General features: G+C 38.6%; 2 protein-coding genes across 17 annotated transcripts in view; one reads left to right on the forward strand and one right to left on the reverse strand.

The window, feature by feature from the left end:
- The window catches only part of AIDA (axin interactor, dorsalization associated), a 41,785-nt gene extending 22,899 nt beyond the window's left edge, over nucleotides 1-18,886 (forward strand). Inside the window, exons 7-10 of one of the 2 annotated variants that reach the window (XM_060091414.1) lie at nucleotides 12,768-12,890; nucleotides 14,875-14,997; nucleotides 16,799-16,916; nucleotides 17,029-18,886. In XM_060091414.1, coding sequence (XP_059947397.1) covers nucleotides 12,768-12,890; nucleotides 14,875-14,997; nucleotides 16,799-16,916; nucleotides 17,029-17,125 — 461 coding nt within the window. In that variant the 3' untranslated portion in view covers nucleotides 17,126-18,886. The remainder of the gene's footprint in view (nucleotides 1-12,767; nucleotides 12,891-14,874; nucleotides 14,998-16,798; nucleotides 16,917-17,028) is intronic. The other variant, XM_060091415.1, reaches the window with a different exon arrangement.
- Nucleotides 18,887-19,875: 989 nt separating this feature from the next.
- The window catches only part of MIA3 (MIA SH3 domain ER export factor 3), a 76,313-nt gene continuing 72,335 nt past the window's right edge, over nucleotides 19,876-23,853 (reverse strand). For 7 of the 15 annotated variants that reach the window (XM_060091404.1, XM_060091403.1, XM_060091401.1 and 4 more), the window contains 3 exons: nucleotides 22,737-22,887; nucleotides 21,479-21,721; nucleotides 19,876-20,802 (listed from right to left, as the gene is read on the reverse strand). In XM_060091404.1, the coding sequence (XP_059947387.1) occupies nucleotides 20,630-20,802; nucleotides 21,479-21,721; nucleotides 22,737-22,887 (567 nt within the window). In that variant the 3' untranslated portion in view covers nucleotides 19,876-20,629. Of the gene's footprint in view, nucleotides 20,803-21,156; nucleotides 21,722-22,736; nucleotides 22,888-23,853 lie in introns of those variants that run through there. The other 8 variants (XM_060091407.1, XM_060091406.1, XM_060091400.1 and 5 more) reach the window with 3 other exon arrangements.

Here is a 23,853-nt window from a genome sequence, read left to right on the forward strand (position 1 = left end):
TCCCAGACTCTAGTTAGGGGTCGACCTTGTACTCAGGCCTTTCTAAGAGTAACCGTCTCAGACCTGCTATGTTAACTCTTTTCTGTACACTGTTGTAAGTACTTCTTTAATTAATCAAATTGTGGTCATTAAAACTGGACCCAGGGAGAATGAATATTAAGCAAATGCCCTTTTCTTCCCATCTTGTTTTAGGAAAGCAAATAACGTATGGCAAGGCTTTTTGGTTTACAGAAGATCTTCCCTCTCTGTCAGTAACTTAGGCAGGCACCCTGGATAAATTTCTTGCCTCTCCCAATTACTGTTTTACTCTGTTCTGTTCTTATGCAGTACACAGTTTTTATTTCTGGTAAACTATAAGGTACAGCATATAAAGCTTTTAGCACAGTACCTGTCATATGCTGAATATTAGTGAGGTGATTATTCTCATCATCATCATCTTTCAATGGAGATAACAATACCTACACTATAGGATTATTGGGAAAATTACTGTAGATGGTAGCTGTTATTGTTAATAATGTTTCTTTGGTATAGGGCATTATTCCTAATGTACCTTGCTTTATGAAAAGAGAGATGTATTTTTCTTGTTTTTGTCATATATGTAGGAAATTTCAAAATTGCTGAGATGGTGAGAGAAATTATCTCGCTGTTTTACTAACTGAATAGTTGTTATTCCCTTTACAAACCACATATTATCATTGCCGTAGCTTCCAGTACTATAAATTTCTATCTGACTTGGTTGTTTGCTCGCTTGCTGTACTTCTGTAGCAAACAAGATCTTTAAAGCAGATGATGTAAGCCATGAAACATACAGATCAAGGTTTTTATGAGGTTCAGGTTGCTGAGTTGAAAAGAAACCTCTGTCGTAAATTAAATCCATTTGCTATGTAAGAGTAAGCCCAAACTGAATAGATTTTTGTAAACTGATATAGCATTGTGATATTTCATTGCAGAGGTACAGAAGGCTTACTGAACCCTTCTATTCTCTGAATTTCTTTTTTGAACGAGTACATGTAGTTTAATTAGCTGTTTTTAGTTTGGGGTCATTATTGTCCACGACCTATAGGTGTCATTAAAAAATGACTCGTAAAATTATATTCATTGACATTATCAAAATAACAAGATGGCATTTAACCTTTCACTTAACTGTAAAGCAGGAAGCATTTTATTTTCCTTGTTATTCTGAGAGAATCCAAGATTTTAGTTATGCCTAGGCTGTGTTTGCATTTGGTGGCAAGGTAGTTCTGGGAATTGTTGTGACTTTTAATTTATTATCTTTGTTTTTATATAAGTTACTGAATTGTAAGTTTATTGTGACTTTTTTTAAAAGTCAGGTTTATTGAGGTGTCACTTACATATACAACATTCACCCTTTTTAGTGTGCAGGTTTATGCGTGCTGACAAACGCCTACAGGTCTGTAACCAGCACCACTGTGAGGCTAATGAGGAATAAGGTATGGTGTGCAGATGTGGTAGGACCCAGAATCGTTTTTTCCCATTTAAAACCCAAAGTGACTTTTTAGCCAGCCTTTAATGGGGGGAGGGGGGGAGGTAGATATTATCTTATCTTTTTTGATATTAATCTTTTTCCTTTTCAAAATTAAAAAAACTCATATGGCAAACATCATAAATTTTTGTTAAATAATTGAATTAAGCCAAAGTAGGATTTAATTCTTCTAAAGGTAAGCTTGGTAGATTTCATTTAAATCAAGGATATAAATTTATAATGTGTTTTTTATGGCCTAAAAATGTATTGACATTGCTGAATATAAAGCTCTTAAAATCCTAAGCCCAGGAAATATGAATTAAAAATAGCCAAGGCACAATTTTCAAGATTTTAAAAACCATTTTTTTACTGAATGACGTGATTAAACTCAAACATAGGCTTAGCAGGTTCAAAATTATACAAATGTGTTGGTTTTTTGAGCTCTTATATAGGCTTAAATATGCATAAAACATGTTTATTTTTGAAACTAAAAATAAAGAATGAAATTTACCTCTTCAGCCTGAAACCTGTGCTTGGGTTTTCCTGCACAAGTACTCTATTCTGAGTTGAACTTGAGAAATAAGCAAACATGAATTTCATTTTCAGCTGAAATGAAGTTTTTTTCTTGCTCACACATATAAGAGGTTGAAAATTGCAGCAAAATGTTCATTGCTTTCCTATGACTATCAGGGCCATCCTTCTTTCACAGAAATCCAGAGCATGCCTAGGGGCTCAGCGGTGAATATCATCTCAAGTGTACGGTTAGACCACAGCTCGCGAAGTTCTTTTTCTTCTCCAAAAGTCTCAAGTTCTCAGGCTGTGCAGAAGAATCAGAGAAAGTGTTCCTCACCCAGGCATTTATTAGTATATAAAGGGAAGGAAAATACTCTTTGATTTTGTTCTCTTGTTCTTCAGACTGGTTTTTAATAAGATGTAAGACTTATTTATATATTTTTTCTCTCTCAAGCCCAAGCAGTCATGGAAATATTTCAGGATTTCCTTTTACAAGTTAATTCTTTTTCTTTTAAATCCAAGAGTCCTGTCACTTGAAGTTAAAGTGTTTTCTTCAGAGCTTTGCAGAGACTGGTTCATATGAAATGTCTGTTAAGTATGCTACATCCTGCAGGCCTCATCTTCAAAGCACCCGGCAACATCTGGCCTACTCTTTCTTGAAAGTACTCTGGCAATTCAACCTTTCAACTCAGACACCTGTGGGGAGCTCTTCCTTGCTTGCTGTAGGGAATGATGGATTGCCCTTTTTAAACTAGCATTTCTACATGAAGCACATGCCCACTGACTCCTTCTAGACTTTGTGGATGTGTGTTTATTATTTTTTTTTCCAAAATGTGATAGTGACACTGATACATTCTTTATGTATGCAAGCAACTTCAATCAGCTATAATTTTAATTTCATAGACCTAGATACAATATTATTTAAATAATGGCCCCTAAGATTTTTTTTCAAACTTTTAAAGCAGTTTTAAACATGAACAAACCTCTTACACTTTTTCAAACTCTTTTTTGTGAAAGCTTAGAGGAACCCATTTTCATCAACTGCTAGACAATAAATTACTTGCTAAAAGAACTTGTATGTGTATTTTAATGTTTTACCACAATTTCTACCTCTAAATTGAATTCAGTATTTCAAAACAAATAAATAGTCCCTCCATAACTTTTTATCTACCTGCAATGTCAGTTGCAAAGATTATCTATTGCCAGAATTTGAAGACACACTTAATGTGTTACCTATCTACCAAATATTGTGGCTGGTTTGATCAATATCATTATCTTAAATCGTGTTTAAAATTATCCCAGAATAACTAAAGTATTTTTCTTGAAAGAAAAAAAATGCTACTTAAATGCGAAGTATTATCATGTATGTCCTTTTTTCTTTTATCATGCTTTAGCAGCACAAAGAAATGTGCACTTAAAAAATTTTGGATGACAGGGATTTCCCTGGTGATCCAGTGGGTAAGACTCCATGCTCCCAATGCCGGGGGCCTGGGTTTGATCCGTGGTTGGGGAACTAGATCCTGCATGCATGCTGCAACTAAGAGTTTGCATGCCGCAAGTAGGAAACCCATATGCTGCAACTAAGAATCTGCATGCTGCAACTAAGAAGCCCACATGCCACAACTAAGACCCGGTACAGCCTAAATAAATAAATTAATTAATTAATTAACTTAAAAAAATTAGAAATTTGGATGACAGAGAATCTGTGTCAATAGTACTGGATATGTGAGTTTAGTTATAAGTATTATAAATTTAAAGCAATGAAAACTAACAAGATTATATGTATTATCACATATATATGATATTGCTTAGTCTACATTTTAGACACCTGATAGAACTCTGCTGTAAGTGTGGATAAAAAATTAATATACTCCTTGTTAGTGGTGTTTAATTTCCGAAGCACTAAGGCAAAATAAGGACCAACTCACCTCTTATTTTAGAACCAACGCCCCTGGGAACATTGTACAATATCACATAAAACATCAAACAAATAAAGTTACTTAATAAGCAAACTCAAATCACAGGGTTTTCAAAAGATATAATTCTCAGTAATTATCCAAAAAGTCATTGCCTCTATAGGAGTCTTGTCTTGGTGATGATATACTACTGTTGTGGAACAAAGACCATCATGCCATTTTTCGTTTTAGACCAGGAAGAACAATCATGTGAGGACAGGGTCTTAAAGGATTTCATGGACTTCAGTTTCCATGTAACCTCTGTTTTCTTCTGTGGACTTAGCACACAGACTCCTGGTCTCTGGGCTGGCGGTCCATTCCTAGTCTGGTTCTCCGAAACCTCTCTCTTCCAGAGTGTCTTGGCCCCATACAGAGAACCAACCAGTCCACGTGAGGAGATCCTCCTTACGGTAGGTTCCGCAGTGTTACCAGCTTCCCTTGGAACAGAGGAGTTGTAGGTGAAGGCCGAGGGCTGCAGCTGCTCCTCCGCTTCTGCCCCGAGGTTTTCAGAACCTTTTATTTTTTCTTAAATTCCATATATATGTGTTAGCATACGGTATGTGTTTTTCTCTTTCTGACTTACTTCACTCTGTATGACAGACTCTAGGTCCATCCACCTCACTACAAATAGCTCAATTTCGTTTCTTTTTATGGCTGAGTAATATTCCATTGTATGTATGTGCCACGTCTTCTTTATCCATTCATCCGATGATGAACACTTAGGTTACTTCCATGTCCTGGCTATTGTAAATAGAGCTGCAATGAACATTGTGGTACATGACTCTTTTTGAATTATGGTTTTCTCAGGGTATATGCCCAGTATTGGATTGCTGGGTCGTATGGTAGTTCTATTTTTAGTTTTTTAAGGAACCTCCATACTGTTCTCCATAGTGGTTGTATCCATTTACATTCCCACCAACAGTGCAAGAGGGTTCCCTTTACTCTGTTTATTTTAAATGGCTATTAGAACCTCAAAATATCAGCACCTTGTCAATGGTTGTGATTTGCAGTTAAGTGATTTTTTTTATGTTTCTGGAGCCATAGCTGCGTTCATAAATTGTCTTCTACAGTTGATGCACTATGGAATAGGACAACTTGGATTACTGGTCCAAATACAACGTATTGATAAATAGTTTTCATCATCAAGGTGGACTTTGGTGTGTCCCCTATTGCCCTAGTGGAGTAAAATGACCCTGGAGCTTGCGATTCGTTGTTGTTACCTTATCAGAATCATCTGTAGGCTTAGGTTGGGAATCCTCCTCTCCTAGCTCATACCTCTTCTTCAGAAGCCACATTGAATCAAATAATTCCCCCCAGTTTTCTTTGACAGCAGTAGGACATGTTTGCTCCAGTTGGTGGTACACTGGGGAGGTAGGGCAGGTAAATCAGAAGAGGCTGACAGCACCGGGCTGCCTTCCTCCATGCACTGTAGAGCTTACCAGCTGCCAGTGGCTGCCCCTTTCTCGCATGAAAAACTAAAAATGGATCCAACCAGATGAACGTGGTCCTACCGCCCATTGCCATATGAGGCTCAAAGACCAGTAATAGAGTTGCTGTAGGGACTGCCCAGTCTCTGTCCATCACAGTGGACACGCATTGCTCAGTACACAAAGTTCAGGTGGCGTTTATTCCTTCTTACTCTCTTTTGTGGAGCTCCTAGCCACAGCTCCAGCACACCCCTAGGATTCTGCGGAAACCTGGTTGAGAAATCCTGGTTTAGGCAGTTAGCTGTATGGCCCCCCGAAGACATCCATATTCCAATCCCCAGAGCCTGTGAGCATGTATGTTACATGGCAAAGGGACTTACGTTAAGGACCTTGAGACGCAGATTATCTTGCAGGTCCTTTTTAGGCTTTGTGGACAATTAAATTACAAAAGTGGCAAATGGGACATGGCAGTTAGAAGCATGGACTCGAGGGTCAGACTGCTGTGTGATAATGGACAAGTTACCTAACTTTTCTGTGCCCCAGTTTTCACCTTCTACTAACTAAATGGGACTGATTAACACCTATATCATAGAATTATTGTGAGGATTAAATGAGTTGACACATATAAAGTTAGAACATTGCCTGGCACGTAGTTAAGTGTTCTGTGAGCATTGATTATCTGTTGTTTATGCAATGCTACCACATAGAAGAACATTTGTTATTTTTGATCCTTGCTCTAGATTTAATAGCAAATTATTCTAGCTGGAAAAGCTTAGTCTATACCAGATCATGTATGATAATTTCTTTTCTTATCCTGATTATAGTCTTCAAGTTTTACAAGTGTAGTTGCTTGTTCTCCTGTTACTTTATATAGTTGAATATTTTAATTGTTCATTTAGAAATCTTTTAATGTAGTGCTTTGATTTCTGATTATCATATGGTTTTACCTTTGATACATAAACATGCTACCTTTCTCATCTAACCCAGGAGCTGCAGGTGGTATGGTATTATGCTAGTATTTTATCTTCTTTCACGCACATGTCATATAAGACAGTGCATCAATACATATATAATATATATATTATCTAGACATTTGTTTACTAGAACATAATATAACCCTTAGAGCTGTGAAATTCATTTATTTATTCAGCAATACATTAATTCAAAAAGGATCTGTTTATTACTAATGCCAAACAATAAAAAAATGAGTGGTTACCCAGATTTGTCTTTCAAGAAGCTTACTATGTAGTCAACAAGACAAAGCCAACAGTACATAATGATGGTTAGAGATGTGCACAGTGTATTATGGGTGAGCAAAAAAAAAAAGGCTAAGGGAGTTCAGCACAGGGGATCTAGCCTGAACTGAGACTCCGAGTGTGTAGGAGTTAGTCATACAGGGAGAGAGCACATTGGAAACCATCATGAAATACCTTGAATATTCACCTTTTTATATCATTTGTAGTCTTCATTTTATAGTCAGCTTGCAGATGCTCTTTAATAGGTGTAATGAGGGTGAAACTGAACCTTCATGATGGAATGTTTTCATACTACCTTGAATGATAGAATAATGAAGCTGAATAAATTAACTTGCAGCTTGAAATCACTGCCTTTGTATTGAATTGTTAGAAATATATTCAGTAGTTAGATTAGATTTTAGTGTGGTCTGAGGCAAAAAGGTTTGTTGGTAATGAGGAAAGAAATGTCATCCCATTCGTTCATTTCAACTAAAAGAGCTAGACAGTTATAGGTTATGAACTGATTCATCCAAAGGTAGAAACCAGTTTTAATGTCCACTTGGGAAAAACATAGTCTCATATCATTGACTTTGAATATTGGATAAGAAATCACCTTTTGACGGTCAAAGAAAGAAAGCCATAGTCAAAGTAAAAAAGACAAGGGGCTAACATCCTTAATATATAAATAAAAATTTTAAGTTGCGACAACAAAAACCAACAAGCACGTTAAAAGACTAGGCAAAAGACATGAACAGACAGTACACACGTACATACAGACACACAGAGATGTACAAGTAGCCCTTAAACATATGAAAAGATACTCAACTTATAATAAGAGACATGCAAATTAAAACTACTGTTGCTTAGGCTGTGACAGATGCTCATTCATCAGTGGTAGGAATACAAAATAGTACAGTCCCTTTGGAGGAGAATTCAGCAATATTTAACAATAACAGCAGAAGTACACATTTACTCTTAGGCCCAGCAATCTCACTTCTAGGAATTTATTCTCCAGATACACCTCTAAGAATATGAAGAAAATATTTGCATATACGCCAGGTTGTTTACTATGGTGTAACCTGTAATAATAAAATATTAGAGGGCTTCCCTGGTGGCGCAGTGGTTGAGAATCTGCTTGCTAATGCAGGGGACACGGGTTCAAGCCCTGGTCTGGGAAGATCCCACATGCCATGGAGCAACTAGGCCCATGAGCCACAACTACTGAGCCTGCGCGTCTGGAGCCTGTGCTACACAACAAGAGAGGCCGCTATAGTGAGAGGCCTGCGCACCGTGATGAAGAATGGCCCCCGCTTGCCACAACTAGAGAAAGCCCTCGCACAGAAACGAAGATCCAACACAGCCAAAAAAAAAAAAAAAAAAAAAAAAAAAAATTAGAAACAACCTAACTGCCATATGTAGGTTGGCTGAATAATACCATAGAATACTACAGATAATAATCAGGAAAATCTCCATGAGCTGATGATTTTTCAGAACATATTGTTCAATAAGTAAAATATATCAAGGCAATTCACATTAGCAGATTAAGGAGGAAAATCTCATAATCCTCTGACTAGATGCAGAAAGGTTTAAATTCTAAATCTCTTCCTGATTTTTAAAAATTCTAGCAGGCTGAGAACAGAACAGTTCTCTGGGTGTTCTCTAAGGGATGCTTTGAGCCAAAATCATACTTGAAGCATTCCTTTTCAGATCAATAACAAGACATAGTGCCTACTGTGACCTCTTTTCATCAGTGCACTAGGACCAAAAACAGAAATAAAAGATAAAAATTATTTGTAGATTTTATGAATATGTATGTAGAACCTGCAAAAGCGCCTATAGGTAAATAATTAGAAATAGTAAGGGGCTTCCTGGTGATCCAGTGGTTAAGAATCCACCTGCCAATTCAGGGGACACGGGTTCGAGCCCTGGTCTAGGAAGATCCCACATGCCGCAGAGCAACCAAGCCCGTGGGCCACAACTACTGAGCCTGCGCTCTAGAGCCTGCGAGCCACAACTACTGAAGCCCGTGCGCCTAGAGCCCGTGCTCCACAACAAGAGAAGCCACTGCAATGAGAAGCCCGTGCACTGCAACGAAGAGTAGCCCCCGCTCACCACAACTAGAAAAAATCTGCACACAGCAACGAAGACCCAGTGCAGCCAAAAGTAAATAAATAAAATAAAATTAAAAAAAAAAAGAAGAGATGGTAAGAGAGTTTAGCATGGTTCCTGGATGTAAAATCTATACATAAGAATTGATTCTATAGGCTTATTGTGATCATTTTGCAATATACAAATATCAAATCATTATGTTGTATACTTGAAACTAATATAATGTTGTATGTGAATTGTACCTTGACTTTTTAAAAATTATGTACCAAAAAATTGATTTTATTTCTATAAACAATCAACAGTTGCTTAGTAAGTGAAATAACATAATAATATCAGAAAATATCAATATAGTTTAATAAATCCAATGAGAAGTATAAGACCCATGTGAAGAAAGCAGTAAAACTTTATTGAGAGAAATTAAGAAGTCTTAAATAAATGGAGAGATATATTCCAGTTCATAGGTTGGAAGAAGCAATTTGTAAAGATGTGACTGTTTCTAAAATTGATCTGAACTTCACTGCAGTCCCAACAGTGTTTTTGTTATTTGATGTTTTGGGGTTTTTTTTTTTTTTAAGAACTTGACAGCTTTTGTGTTATAATTTACATGGAAATGCAAAGGGCTAAAAGTAGTTAAGACTCTTGAAGAATAATGTTAAGGCGGGCGAATTTGCTTTACTGAATGTCAAGACTTTTTGTAAAATTATAGTAATCAAGACACTCACGGTATTGGTGCAAGGGTAAGAAATAGTCCAGTGAGAGAATGGGGAGCCCGGAAAGAGACCCACAGTTGAGTTATGATCAAAAAGCCACTGCAGATACATGAGTGAGATGACAGTCTATTAAGTAAGTAGTGCTGGGACAATTGAGTGTCCATGTGGATTAGAATGGGATTGGGCTCCTACCACACACCATAGCCAAAAATTAATTCTATGTGGATTATAGAATGAAATGTGAATGGCAAAACAAAAAAGCTCTTATAAGAATACCTTCATGACCTTGGAGTGGGGAAAGATTTCTTGAATAGGACACGGAAAGCACTGACTATAAAGGAATTTAGAGATTGAGAAATTTGAATACGTTAACATTAAGAATTTACCATAATCGGGGGCTTCCCTGGTGGCGCAGTGGTTGAGAGTCCGCCTGCCGATGCAGGGGACACGGGTTCGTGCCCCGATCCCGGAAGATCCCACATGCCGCGGAGCGGCTGGGCCCGCGAGCCATGGCCGCGGAGCCTGTGTGTCCGGAGCCTGTGCTCCGCAACGGGAGAGGCCACAGCAGTGAGAGGCCCGCGTACAGCAAAAAAAAAAAAAAAAAAAAAAAAAAAGAATTTACCATAATCGGAAGACACCATAAACAGAAAAGGCATTCTAAACATGCAAAGACTGATCTTGGTATTAAAAGTCAAGAATAGCTGTTATCTCTTGGGAGGGAGAGTGATTTGGGTGCGTGTTGAGGGCACAAGTCAGGCTCCTAGTATGCTGGTAGTATCTTTCTTTCCTGGATATGGTGCTAGTCACACAGGTGTGTTCACTTTGTGAAAATTCATTAAGCTGTGCCTAGAATTTGTACACGTTTTAATATGTTACCCTTCACTATACAGATATTTAAAAAAAAAAAGGAAAGCCACTGAGAAATTATTTGTAAAACATGTATCCAACAAAAAGCTTATGTCAAAATATTAGAGGACTCCTACAAATCAGTAAGAAAAAGGTGAACATTTCAGGGACTTCCCTGGTGGTCCAGTGGGTAAAACTCCACGCTCCCAATTCAGGGGGCCCGGGTTTGATCCCTGGTCAGGGAACTAGATCCTGCATGCATGCCGCAACTAAGAATTCTGCATGCTGCAACTAAGACCCAGCGCAGCCAAAATAAATAAATAATATATATTTTTTTAAATGTGAGCATTTCAGTAGTAAAGTGGGCAAAATAATTGAATAGATACTTCAGGAAAAGGGAAATACAAATGCTTATTTTTAAATGAAAAGGTGCTCAACTCATTAATCATTGGCAAAATGAGCTTAAGACTAGATTGGCATTTCTCTACACCTAAATTGGCCAAAAAGAAGAATCTGACAACTCCCAAGTGCTAGTGAGGGTGTGGAGCAATGGAGATTGTACTAGGAGCAGAAACTGACATGACCACTTGGAAAATAGTTTGTAATTACATAGCAAACATGAAGGTGATACACCATGTGACTCAGTAAGTCCCCGCCTTGGGGAATGTGTGCTTAGGTGGGGCAGAGCGTGTATCCAAGAATGTTTACAGCAGCATTGTTAACAATTTCCAGAAACTTGAAGCAACTCAAATGCCTGTCAACAGAAGAATGGATACAAAAACTGGTATATTTGTACAACCTCTATACTATACTAATTCTGGACAATCATAAAAATGAACAAATTACAGCAACTGACAACAATTGGATAAATCTCAAGTACAAAAGCAGGCAAAACATAATTATACAGGTATGCTTTTTAGTAGTGATTTTAAAAGCCAGGGTAGTGAGGAGGAATTCAGAAGAGCATTGGGTGGGGATAGAAGGGAACTCCTGAGGTCATGCTTTATTTTTTGACCTCATTGGTGGTTACATGGATGCTTGCTTTCCGGCATTTCATTAAGCTGTACACTCGTTTTATTTGCTTTTCTGAATATGTGTTAGATTCAGAATTTAAATTTTTTTAAAGAATAGACAGTGGGTGCAGTAAAGACCTTTTATCTTTAATGTAAGAAAACTTGTGAAAATTGAAAATGTGTTGAAATATGGCAAAATATTTCATGCGAAAAAGTAATGTTAATGTTGAAACAGTATTAAATACTGCTTTGAATGTCCCATTTTGGTTTTTCTGCTTTTTATAGTTCTACCTTGTCATTAGTCAAAAAAAATTTTTAACAGGTATCACCAGTTAAGACTCTTGGATTTCTATAGTAATTTTCATGTCACAAAATTCACTCATTCTAAGTGTACAATTCAATGACTTTTGATAAATCTATAGTGTTGTGCATCTATCAGTGTGATCCAATTTGAGAACATTTTCATTGCCCCCTAAAATTCCCTCAAGCACATTTGCAGTCAGTTAAATGTATTGATAATATATTTTGAACATGGTAAGTTGATTGATTCATGTACTTCAAATACTTCCTCATTAAAAGTAGAATAACACATTGTTGGATAGAAACTTGAAGAGTGTCAACCAAAGTCCTTTATAAGTGTTAGATTCCGTAAGTTGTGGTACTATATACATATTAAATTAAAATCAACTTTTGTTTGCATCTGTTCTTCATCGATTATTTGAAATAAATGAACAAACCGTCCAGTCGATTTCTTTCTTCACGTCATTTTCTTGGTGGGGAATGCGCTTGTGTGGTTCTGGGTGGTTTTTCAGTTTTAAAAAATTTAATTGATGTATGGAAAAGATTTCAAACATACAGTTACTCTTGTGGTTTTATGTGGCATTCTCAGTAGGACTGATTTCTGATAGATCATACAGAATAGGATGAAGAAAGGAGTGGGAAATTACACTGTAAAGTTATTCAATTAAATTTGTAAATATTAAGTTATACGTTATTTCCTGAAAGGTTAATAGTAGCTGAAAGATTTATTGATTGATTCTGGTATTAAATTTTTCAAACTTTAGAAACACGTAACAGATGTTTATAAAGCTTTCTCTCTCCTTGTTCTATCACTTCATGTTGAGATGTGGAGTGTATTATGTAGGAGTAAATGTGAAGCATATATATTATGTGCATTCTCAATTACGTGGTAATTTGTAATTGGGCTTCCTGGATTGGAATTTTAACAAACTTGCATTAGTAATTTATGCTTTAGTGTTGAATATGAAGTATGGAAGTGTAGATGTATCTTGTGTCTAATTAAGCATTTGTCTGAGAAGAATAACATCAAGTGTCTGGAAGTTTCGGAAACCAGAATGATGCCTGGCTAGTTACTAAGCCAGTTAAGAGCAAAGCTGCATCTTCTCTATGTTGTTAAAATATTTACTTTGAAATTACTGTTGGAGCTCATTTTTATTGCTGTTTCTCCGTTGCCAGGTACTTTATTACCAAGGTTGCCATCAGAACCAGGAATGACATTACTCACTATCAGAATTGAGAAAATTGGCCTGAAAGATGCTGGGCAATGCATTGATCCGTATATCACAGTTAGTGTAAAAGGTAAATAACTATGTATATCTGTCTTCCCTCTGGGGAATTTTATAATGTTGCTTCTCATTTGGAACTTTTTTGGTGGGGAGAGGGAGGGGATGTTTTATATCTGTGACAACTTATTTTAGTTGATTTTACAATGAGGCAAAATCCCTGGGAAGAGGTGGTCATCATTCCTTCACCAAACATTTCTGAGAGATTTACTAAAACTACTTCCCTATGCATAACTTACACTCATATTTGCTTTTGGCTTTTTCTTTGTGTATATCTTTTTATACTTAAAATCCCGTCAAGGGTGCTGACTAGACAGACACACTGTCTTCAACAGCAGATGCATCCTTCAGAAAACAGGTTAAAAAAATGTCCCCACCTTCCAAGGGTGTGTGGTTTTCTTTGCAAAGCCCAGTGTTCTCCTATTTTCCCACGCCTCCACTTCAGGTCCTCTCGTTCCTGTCCAAGAGAGGTTTGTACATAGGACAGCTGTGCAGAGGTGGCTGAGAATCAGGCCTTCAATTAATCATGAGTGGAGACAGGGAAATAGGACGCGTCCATAAACATCCACGCCCTGAACATAATCCTGCGGGACATTAGACGAGTGATGTATTTCTTATACTTAACTATGTTACCGTCATTATTAAGCATGATTACTCTTAGGATTTGTTTTTTTTTGATCCGATGGCAAACCATTTTTTTCCTTGAAAACAACTTTTTTGGTCATTGGTTTAAGAGGGAAGCCACAGTGATTGAATTGTTTTGTCGTTGCCAAGCATTTTATACAGCACTTTATTTGTAAAGCACTCAACAGTCTTTTAAAAATAATTACTGGATGATTGAAGATGAAGTTGTCATACTATTATTCAGAAATAACTGCACAGTTAATCCAGTCTACAGTTTATAAACCTGCAGTTTGAGACAAACAGGTATGGACTGAAATTAAATGGAGGGAACGTTTACCGATCATAGAAATATTCAGACTCATGGGTTCATTAGTACCAAATAAAAGAAAAAGGATTTTGGCTACAGACAAAAATTTTAACTTGGAGAGACCATGATCCATAGCACTAATGCTGTGATACTTTAACTTCTGATGTTACTGGTTCTCAAATCCATGGTCTGCTGGAAAGTATTTATACCCTACACAAAACTACATCTCTCATTCAGGAACGAACACTGTAAAATACAAAAAAATGTAATGAAATGTAGATATTATGTTACCTTTGCATATGGTTGAACTGAAACATGTTTTATTTAAATATCTTTAGGAACTGAAGTAATCAAACATACTCTCTGGCTTTAAGGTCCCTAAGATGGTTCTGTTGAATAATACATGAACACTGAGTAGTCATTAAATGAGTCTGTGTTGAATTAGATTAAACTGGATGATTCCTGGCTCCAGAAATTACAGCAGTATACCATACATAGTGTGCCATCTGGTTATTATAAATCAGCTTATGTTATAGCAAATAGAACCAGAATTTAAGTAATATATGTAAGAAGGGTTCATTCATGGAAAGGTTTCCTTGGCAGCTGTTGTGTCCATTGTTTGGTCATCTGACTTGAATACAGCAGGGGAATTCTGATAATGTTAGATTTATAGGCCTTTCTGTGTCATGCACACGATCAAGGTTGGGAAATAGGGGTAGGAGCACCACTGTGGTATATTACATCCCCAAATGTAATTCACAAAACTATACTGGCCTGTGTCCTCAGAAGACACCTCTTAACTAGGAAGGATCCAATTTTGTGATGTGTAAGGCGGCTTCCTCCTCCTATCCATGGGGGTCTCCCACCCTCTCTACTCCGTGCCCTCCACATGACCTTGGAAACCAGCCGCCTTCAGGTACCTGCTCACACCAGACATGGGTCTTTATTGGCCTCAGAATCTCCTCTCAGCTTTTGCCTCTTCAGGAAACACAGCCCTTTGCAGTTCCTTTGCAGTTTTTAAGTCTTTGTATTTGAAGGCTCGAAGCAGAAACTGTTTTTTCCTCTCTAGATCTGAATGGCATAGATTTAACTCCTGTGCAGGATACTCCCGTGGCTTCAAGAAAAGAAGATACGTATGTTCATTTTAATGTGGACATTGAGCTCCAGAAGCATGTTGAAAAATTAACCAAAGGTTTGTGATGCTAAAAGTAGAACTATATTCAGAATTTGACTCTTTATTCTCCAGCTTTGAATCTGTTATGTACAGTGACTGTCATTTTAACTGAGACTAATGCTAATGAGTATACTTTATGTTTATAAGCATTTCAGTTAATCTTCCTAGGCTATTCTCATTTTACATTTTGTCCATTCTTATAAATGCCATGAAGTATAGAGCTGTGCATACCAGCAGTGCAGGAAATATATTATCTACAGATGATGCAGATGAATAATAAAATTTTTTTAACTTCCTTAAAATGATGGTATCATATTTGGACTTTAATGCTGTTTTCAAATGTGACTTTATTTTCACATTTATTCAGACCTAGACACAATCACGATGACAAGGAGATGGGTTCCATAGCTGAAGAGACTAAGAAATGTGATCTTCTATCTTAAAGATCTATGAGGTTTTTAAATAATAAAATGCCTCTGTTATTGCCATGGAAGGGAGAAGAGAAGCTACTCTTTTGTGGACATGGCAGGGTCATACACCTGGGGACCGAGGTCACCGGTAACCTAACAATTGTAATCCTTTCGTGTGTGTTGGTAGCAGATGCTAAATATGCCCATCTCTGGAATTCCCTGGCGGTCCAGTGCTTAGGACTTGGTACTTTCATTGCTGGGGTCCGGATTCAGTCCCTGGTCGGGGAACTAAGATCCCGCAAGCCCCGCGGCTCGGCAAATAAATACGCCCATCTCTCCCTCACGCACATCCCTTTGTCTCCTAAGTGACTGGCTTTGCTTTCCTTCCTTGACATGTGAAGCGCTCCGTTTGGACCCAGGTGCCAGGGCTGCGCACACATTTCTGAACATTGTTACACTTCTAGTCACTTGTGAGTTTTGTCATCAGTGAAAGTATTAGATGTATGTTAATTGTCTTTAAAAGCAAAGCAAGCTCCAGCACCGCTCTGGTTAAGCCTTTGTTAACAAGGAGCCAGTTAACGGGGAGACCCGGACGTCCCTCCGTCTCTTTCCTTGCCTTCTTTAGAAATTAATTGTTCTTGGCTACACAGATGAGGCGGCTTATTATTCTGTTTTTAGCTTTTCTCTGTGGGGAGGTGGAGAGAGCTTATCTGTTGGGCTTTGGGGAGAGAAAACTATCCACGTTTCATCACCACTTGTTCACTGGGGGAGGGGTGGGATAGGCGTGCGCTCTAAGCCCTCGTCTTGCTTAGCGCCGTCTTCACACAAGCACATGTCATTCCAGGAAAAACAAAACAGCGCTTTGGACACTGAGAAAGGTATTAGGAAGCAGTTAACATTTAAAAACGGAACCAGCTGTTGTTCAGACTCCAAACTTCAAACTCCCGAAGACTGAATTTTTGAGTTTTTGTTTCGAGAAACTCTTTAAGTTTGGATTTTTTGATGAACTCTTTTACATGCCTTTTCTACTTAATGTGTTTCTGAGTAATGTTAATACTTAACAAGTATCTTCTGTGGGTTTTGTTGGTAGTATTTTCTATTCTTAATATTTTATAATTCTACCTGTGGATGAACTTATTTACATTCTTGAGTCACTCTGGCTCAAGAAGTTTTGCTCTATTCTGTAGAATAGGATGATGATACGGAGACATGTCCCTCCATTCAGGTACAGACGAGTTTTGGGGTGACAGCCATAGTCAGTCGTATCATCAGAGAGGTTGTTTGACAGAGGTTACTTTGTAAAATTATGACAATTGTTGCTTGTTCATAGGCTTCTGGTGATCAAAGAAAATTGACTGACACTAGAAATGTGCTGTCTGTGGCTAATCTGCTTTGCTTTAATTCCTTAGGTGCAGCTATTTTCTTTGAATTCAAACACTACAAGCCTAAGAAAAGGTTTACCAGCACCAAGTGTTTTGCTTTCATGGAGATGGATGAAATTAAACCTGGGCCAATTGTAATAGAACTGTAAGTGATGCACATACAGAATTAGTACTATTTTAACGGTGACTACTCTCTCTTCTTAATATGTAACCTTGGAATAGATCAGTTATCAATGGTTTTTCTATTGTGGTTACAGATACAAGAAACCCACTGACTTTAAAAGAAAGAAATTGCAATTATTGACCAAGAAACCACTTTATCTTCATCTGCATCAAACTTTGCACAAGGAATGATCCTGACATGAATACCCTGGAACTTCTGTGAATCTTAGCACTCAGTAGAAACCATCCTAGCTCTGTGTAGCACATTCGCCCTTCAACAGGCAGGAAGCGAGCCGTACCCAGGCCAGCAGGCCAGAGTGAGTCCATTACAAAGCTGTAGCACAGAATTCAAAGTCCAGCACGTCACTGATGTACAAGACTCCTTTGGATACAGGCTTATTGTAGATCTTGAAACGTTTTCACTTTTCTATTAATTGTGCAATGAATAGCCTCTTTTCTAATTTGCCACTCCTCCTGCCCTGCTTCCTGGAACGACACTGTTGTGGGTGGAATGTGCTCACCGTCACACTTAATACAGCAATAAGAGTGTGCTAGCGTTTACACACCTGTCCACTTCTGCTCCAATATGCTCTTCGGTTTTTCGAGTTAATGTCAAACTTTGGGTTGATGTGGGTAGGATAGTATGAAACTGCTTTGAGAGGAATTGGACCAATTATGCTGCCCAAGGTCAGTCTGGAAATGTATAGGCTGCTCCTCGGAGACGGCCTTGATTCACCCTTGATCTCATGGTTCTCCTGCTTAGAAATAGTGTGCCTTGGCCAAATCAGTATCCCATATGGGCGTGTTCGCAGGTGGTAGCTGTGATTTTTCCAGATGACCGGATCGTTTTTCTGAAAGTGAGCATATTTTTAGTCATGTTGATTAGCTTCTTTCTACATCACATCATTACTCTTTCTGATGGTGATTCTGGGGTTAGTGATGGAACCATCTCAGAATAATTACAAATTCTTGGTGGGTTTATAATGTCTTCTAAGTAGTGTAATCTAAAAATAATTTGAGTCAGATGCTAACAAGATACTGCAGGAATAACTGCTGTTTTTCTGACAACTGATTGTGAAACCTTAAAACCTGCATACCTCTTCTTATAGTGATGAGTATGCAAATCTGGAGATATTCTATTTTTTTTTATATAGGTAGATAGGATTGCCATTTATTTCCTATGTAGATATACTGACATTCATCCATATGGAAATATGCAGGTCATTAGCTTTTTATAATTTGACTATTTAGATTCTTTTGACTTAATAATGGGGCATAAATAAAACTTTCATAGAACACACGAGGTGGATATTTGATACACAGAACATTTAAGATTTGGGGTGGGCATTCTGTGGGTTAGATGTGGAGCCCACATATTTAATATTCACTATTTTAAATGACCAATGCTAGCATGAGGGGAATGCAGTGCCAGTACTTGGCCTATTTTTAAACTCGTGTAATAAGCCTAGTCAATACAGTTCAGTATGTTTGCTTTTTAAAATAAGTAACCACAATTAAGTTCTAGCCCTTGCACTTCAAGAGATCTAGTCTCCACTTTCAGTTGTTAGGTCAGTTCTGTTTACTATGATGGATGTTAAAAAACTATGAGCCTGAAGAATTCTCAACCCAATTTAGTCTTGCCTCCCTCTTGATTAGTTTAATTCCAGATGATTCCATCCACAGTAGCTTGAGGGGATGAGGAATTTGCCTTAATAAATTACTTTGTTGTTCACTCAACTCTTAGACTGTGAGTTGTCAGCCCCGCGCCCTGCCCCCCCAGACTGTAAGCTCCTCAGGGGGCAAGAACCACGTTCTCCATGTCACGTACATTTTCTGAGGTGCTTGGCAGCGCTCTGTACCCTGTGGAGTACTCAGTACCTTTTGTTTGATGTTGCTGACAAGACCTAAAAATAATCCCTTAAAAAACCTACCATTAAAATGTAGCAAAACTGATACATTGTTCTTTCTCTTTTCTCATAGACCATAAGACATGTATATCAAGGTGATAGTTTATGTCACATCTGCTGTCATTCACAAAAGTACGGTTTAGATGAACTACAAATGCCTTTCATCAGTGTTAAAGAAGCTTAAATCGAACATCGCTGATTAGCTTAGCTTTGTAATTCAGACCCGAATGAAATAAAAAAACGAGCGACTGTCTCGAAGCAGTAGACGCAGAATACTCCACGTCCCACAAATCATTTACTTTTCGATGAAAAGATCAGGCACTGAATAGTAACCACAACTACAGCAGACTTCCAGGCTGAAACGTTGCTGCTCCGTAACTGAGATGACTTTAGCAACTAAGCCCAGAAAGACAGTTAGCTGGAGATGACTTCTGAAACAGATGTAATTTTCAAGCCAGTCGGGGCTAATGAGACTCAGGGTGATGCCCCCCCCGCCACACCCTTTCCAAACTGGCGGCTTGCCTGGGCTGGGCTGCCGAAGGGGTGCAAACAGAGGGCTCTGAGAGGCGGCAGGGACGGCAAGTCTGGGGCCGCTCGGCTAAGCCACAGGTGGCCGTTCTCTACAACTGACCGACTTCTCAATATGAAACACAGAACAAACACCAAAAAGGCTTTAGAGGTTAAAAAAAAAAAAAAAAGACTCCAGGATCTGATGTTGAAATAGATTTAATTTACCTTTGCTACTATATTATCTTCCTAACTGGTGTAATCTATATTTAAATACTATTTAAATTTTGAAATTATCTTAACTTCACTATTATTTCACGTCCTGAAGAGATTGATGATATACTCAAAAGCTGTATTTGTGACTTAATCTTTTTATTTTACATGGTTAAAAATAACCTATGCTGTTAACTATGGAGTTTTCCTCTTAAATTTCTTCTATTCTTGATAATAAACAGGACACAGAGATGGAATTCTCTTTTCCTGAAAAACTCCTTATGTATTCGTTATGAACTTTGGAAGAGTTGTCTTCTTTCAACGGTCCGTATCTTTCTAAAGTGGCATCTTTTAGTTTAGTATAAAGAAAAAATTTTGTTTCACAGTGAAGCATTTGCTTTATTTTATAAGGTATTCTTAGAGGATTAAATATCCTAATGGTGACAAGTCACGGTGCAGATTTCAGTAGTATCATTACATCACAGAACTTCAGAGAATGCGAGAGTATGATCTAGCCGCGAACAACAATATCAACCTTTTATAATTCTGATTTAATTGAAATCTTAAACTTCTTGAAATGTGCTACAGAGTTACTATAGTTTAAAGTGTCTGTTGAGTTAGTTCTTAGAAACATTGTTTAAAAGACCTGGTGCAGTAATGGGCATAGCAAGTATGATGCAATCCTACATTCTCAGATTTACTGATTTTTAAATATAAGTGCCAGTATTCAAATATGAATTTTGGAATAGGACCAATCAACAAAAAGAACTGAGTTCAGCCCATGGTTGCTGACCTAGGGCATGTTACAAGCCTCACAATCCTAAATCATTCTTTCTCATAGTATCACCTACTCTTTGCCCTTTTTCGCCATATTTCTTGAAAGTCAGCGGCAAGGTATAGGAGAAATAACAGACTCTACATTTTTTAAAAGAAATTTTCTTACTTTTATGGTCATGACACATCATTTTCATTTTTCTGTTATGCACCCTAACGCAAGAACGGTAAAAGCAACAGAATATCAGGTCAAACAACTCCTGCTACATGTAAACTCATACTCAGAAAACCATTCTCAACCAGGCAGAGCCACAAAACACGTGAATGCTGTCCACATTGGCCCACTGACTTCTCTGAAGTAGAAGGAAGACGTATCAGTTGTGGTGCTTCCTGGTGACTTTGAGGTTGAACTCATGAGCGGTGAGCCAGGGAAGTGTGCTGCCAGGTCACCATCTTCAGTTCCGGGAGCTTGAGTTTACATGTTTCCAAAATGGCACAAGTCTCGTGAGAAAACAATGAATCAACAGACACTTGGGAAATATTAATAACCAAATTTTTATGAACTGTTACTACAAAGAACTTCAGCAAGAGGGGAGATAAAAGTTTAGTGATCTTTTAGTAAACATTTTTAGCCTAACAGTCTTTGCGACCAGGTATTTTTTAAAAATCAAGCTTATAAATACTGTTGCTCTGTATTCAACTGGTGTACACTAAAAATAGGGTAATAAATGGAAATACATGTTCTTATAGCATTTCCACAGGAAATGTTCATATTTTTCACGACATTCTAAATCATTTAGCAGTTACATATGCTACATTAACTAAAACACAGGTATTCTTTATTGCACATTTCAAAGTTGTAAGGAGGCTCTAGCTTACAAGGTGATTTTTACTTTGGGGTGGGGGAAAATGATACTTTTTAACTGTTTGGCTCAAAAATGCACACTGCCAGGGCAGCTTAGTTCTAAAAACAAACCTTTTAAAATCAACTTTTGGATTTTGAAGCCAGTGAAAATCCTCTACTGTCATGAACAGTGCACAGTCCACTTTCTCTCAGACTACATGTCCGAGGTCAGTTACGGGCTCTGTTTGAAAGCCTGCGAACAGCCCTGGCTAGTGCTCTGAGAGGCAGGCGGGGGCTCACCTCTGGAGCCGGAAGCCGGTGAGTCTCTTGCAGCAGAGGAAGGTGGATAATCCTGGGGGCCATGGGTTGGGGGTGGTAATCGGGTACCAGGGATAAAGTACTCTCTTGGGCCAAGAGAGCCTAAAGGTCTAAAAGGTGCATGTCCTGGTAAGAATTCTCGAGGGTCAAGAGGCAGGTCCCGTTTTCCTGGTGGAACGCCTGGTGCATATTCTCTCAAGCCTAGTGGTGGACGCAAACCAGGACCTGGAAAAATTAAAATTCAGTCATGTAACTACATATGAACATATCTAAATTTAGATGATTCCATGTATGTTAATCTTTAATTCCTCATACCCCTGGAAGTCAGGCGATGGCATCCCCACTTTACAGATGAGGCAAACTGAGGCTCAGCAAGTTTAAGTTACATGCCTGTAGCCAGCCAGCCATGAAGCAACATAGGCTGGATTTAAACGTGGCTCTACCTAGCTTGTGGTTTTTTCGACAACACAATTCTGATGTCTTTATCTCACAAGAGCTTGATTTGTACTTAGAAGTACTATATTATCACACTAAGACGATAGATTAAGAAATAAGGGCTTCACTGTTAGTAAATTTTGATAAGGGAAATTCCACTGTTACTGTATCAATTAAAAACTCATGCAGTAGTCAGCATGGACCTACATATGCCATCAAAATCAAGGTGTCTGCCCTGCTGGGAAAGGCCTTCCAGCTCCACCTAATTAAATTCAGCAACATTCTACCTAGTAGCTATTACATTTTACCTTCTCTTTAACATTTCCTTCCTATTTACTCCCAAGGTGGGGAGTGATGGATTCATCTTTCCTTCTTTTATACTCTGTGACCCGTTGCTTATACTTCCATTATGGTGATTACAAGTTTTATGTTGTATATAATGTATGTATGTGTCCTATAGGATGCCTTAAGCTCCTGGAGTTAGGAGAGTTAATTCCATCCATTACAGAGCCTAGTATGTAGCCAGAGATGTTCAAGAAACATAGGCAGAAATAATATTTCTGACTTTCTATGAACATCCCATTTTCCCTTGTCTACAAGAGATACCTACTGCCCATCTCAGTATAGGGAGATTATGCAGCACCCCATGTGTCCTGAGAAACGGACAGAAAAGTTCAAATGTACTCAGCCAGCTTTACCCTTTCATTGCACAGCCCTGCGTAGCAACTGTTAAAATTTTATCAAGGATTAGAGTGAAAAGATGAATACGCTTCACAAGTCCATTACTACCGTTCAATCATCATACCAAAGGGCGGAGGAAGTGGCCGAGGCCCAAAAGGCCTGCAGAGTTGGGGAGGTGGTCCGTATCGAATGGGCGGCAGTAGAGGGCCTCCCACGGGGGAGCTCAGGAGGGGCGCCCCTGGAAAAGGAGGGGGCCCTTTTGCAGCCGTAGTAACCTGCAAAGGAGAAGTAATGAAAGTTCTGAAATGCTTGGATATGACAGATAAAAGCACCAACACCAGTAAAAGCTAAAACCCAATGAAGCAGATGTCAGGCACTTGTCCAAAGAGCGCACTACGGCAACACAACTCTACCCCTCCTATCTGTCCCACTGACAGCTCGGGCGGGTTCAAAGAACGTCAGAGGAGTGAACACTTTCCCCATAATCATATTATTGCTCGTATGGGCAAACAGAAGAGGATGCAAGAGGTCTGTCAAAGGATATTAACAGAGGCGATCCCCAACTAAGAACTAACAATCATACCATACACACCGTAAACTGCTTCTAGGGCAGCCCCTCCCGCCCGCCCCAGTAGCTCATTTTTCCATATTAAGAGTGGAAAGAACAAAAGGGAATGAAAAATCCATTTTCTATGCACGTAAGAAGAGCTAATATTCAGAGTACCTTCAATTTCCTTTCATGTGTTATAAGATCTCACCTTGGTTTAAACATAAGGGACCAGAGGCACAGAGAGTATTAGATAACTCGCCGAAGGTCACACAGCACGTACGAGGCTGGCCTGGAATCCACTATCAGCCTGACTCCAAGCCAGTGCCGTCCTCCTCTGCCCCCGCTATCAGAGGAGGTTCTACTCTCTTTGAAGTCAGTCCGCTACTTCAAAGGGGTCTTGGGTCTTAGCCAGGCTGCCCTGGGACACAAAGAGCTCTCAAGCCATGTGTATTCCCGGAGTCCTGCACGGGAACTCGCAAGTATTTCCCAACAGAGATAACGGTATATATTCAAGTTCAGCAGGCACAGCTCCAGCATCCACCCCCATTCACCAGTAACGCCGTCCTTCACATTACGAGGTGCCGACCACTCCTTCCCTGCGGAAGCTGGGTTGGAAATTCTCAATAATGAAAATATGTATCTTGATGTCAACACAGGAGAGCCCTGTGAGGTACAATCAGAGGACTTACCA

This window comes from Mesoplodon densirostris, chromosome 2 (assembly GCF_025265405.1).
Source record: "Mesoplodon densirostris isolate mMesDen1 chromosome 2, mMesDen1 primary haplotype, whole genome shotgun sequence".
NCBI lineage: Eukaryota > Metazoa > Chordata > Mammalia > Artiodactyla > Ziphiidae > Mesoplodon > Mesoplodon densirostris.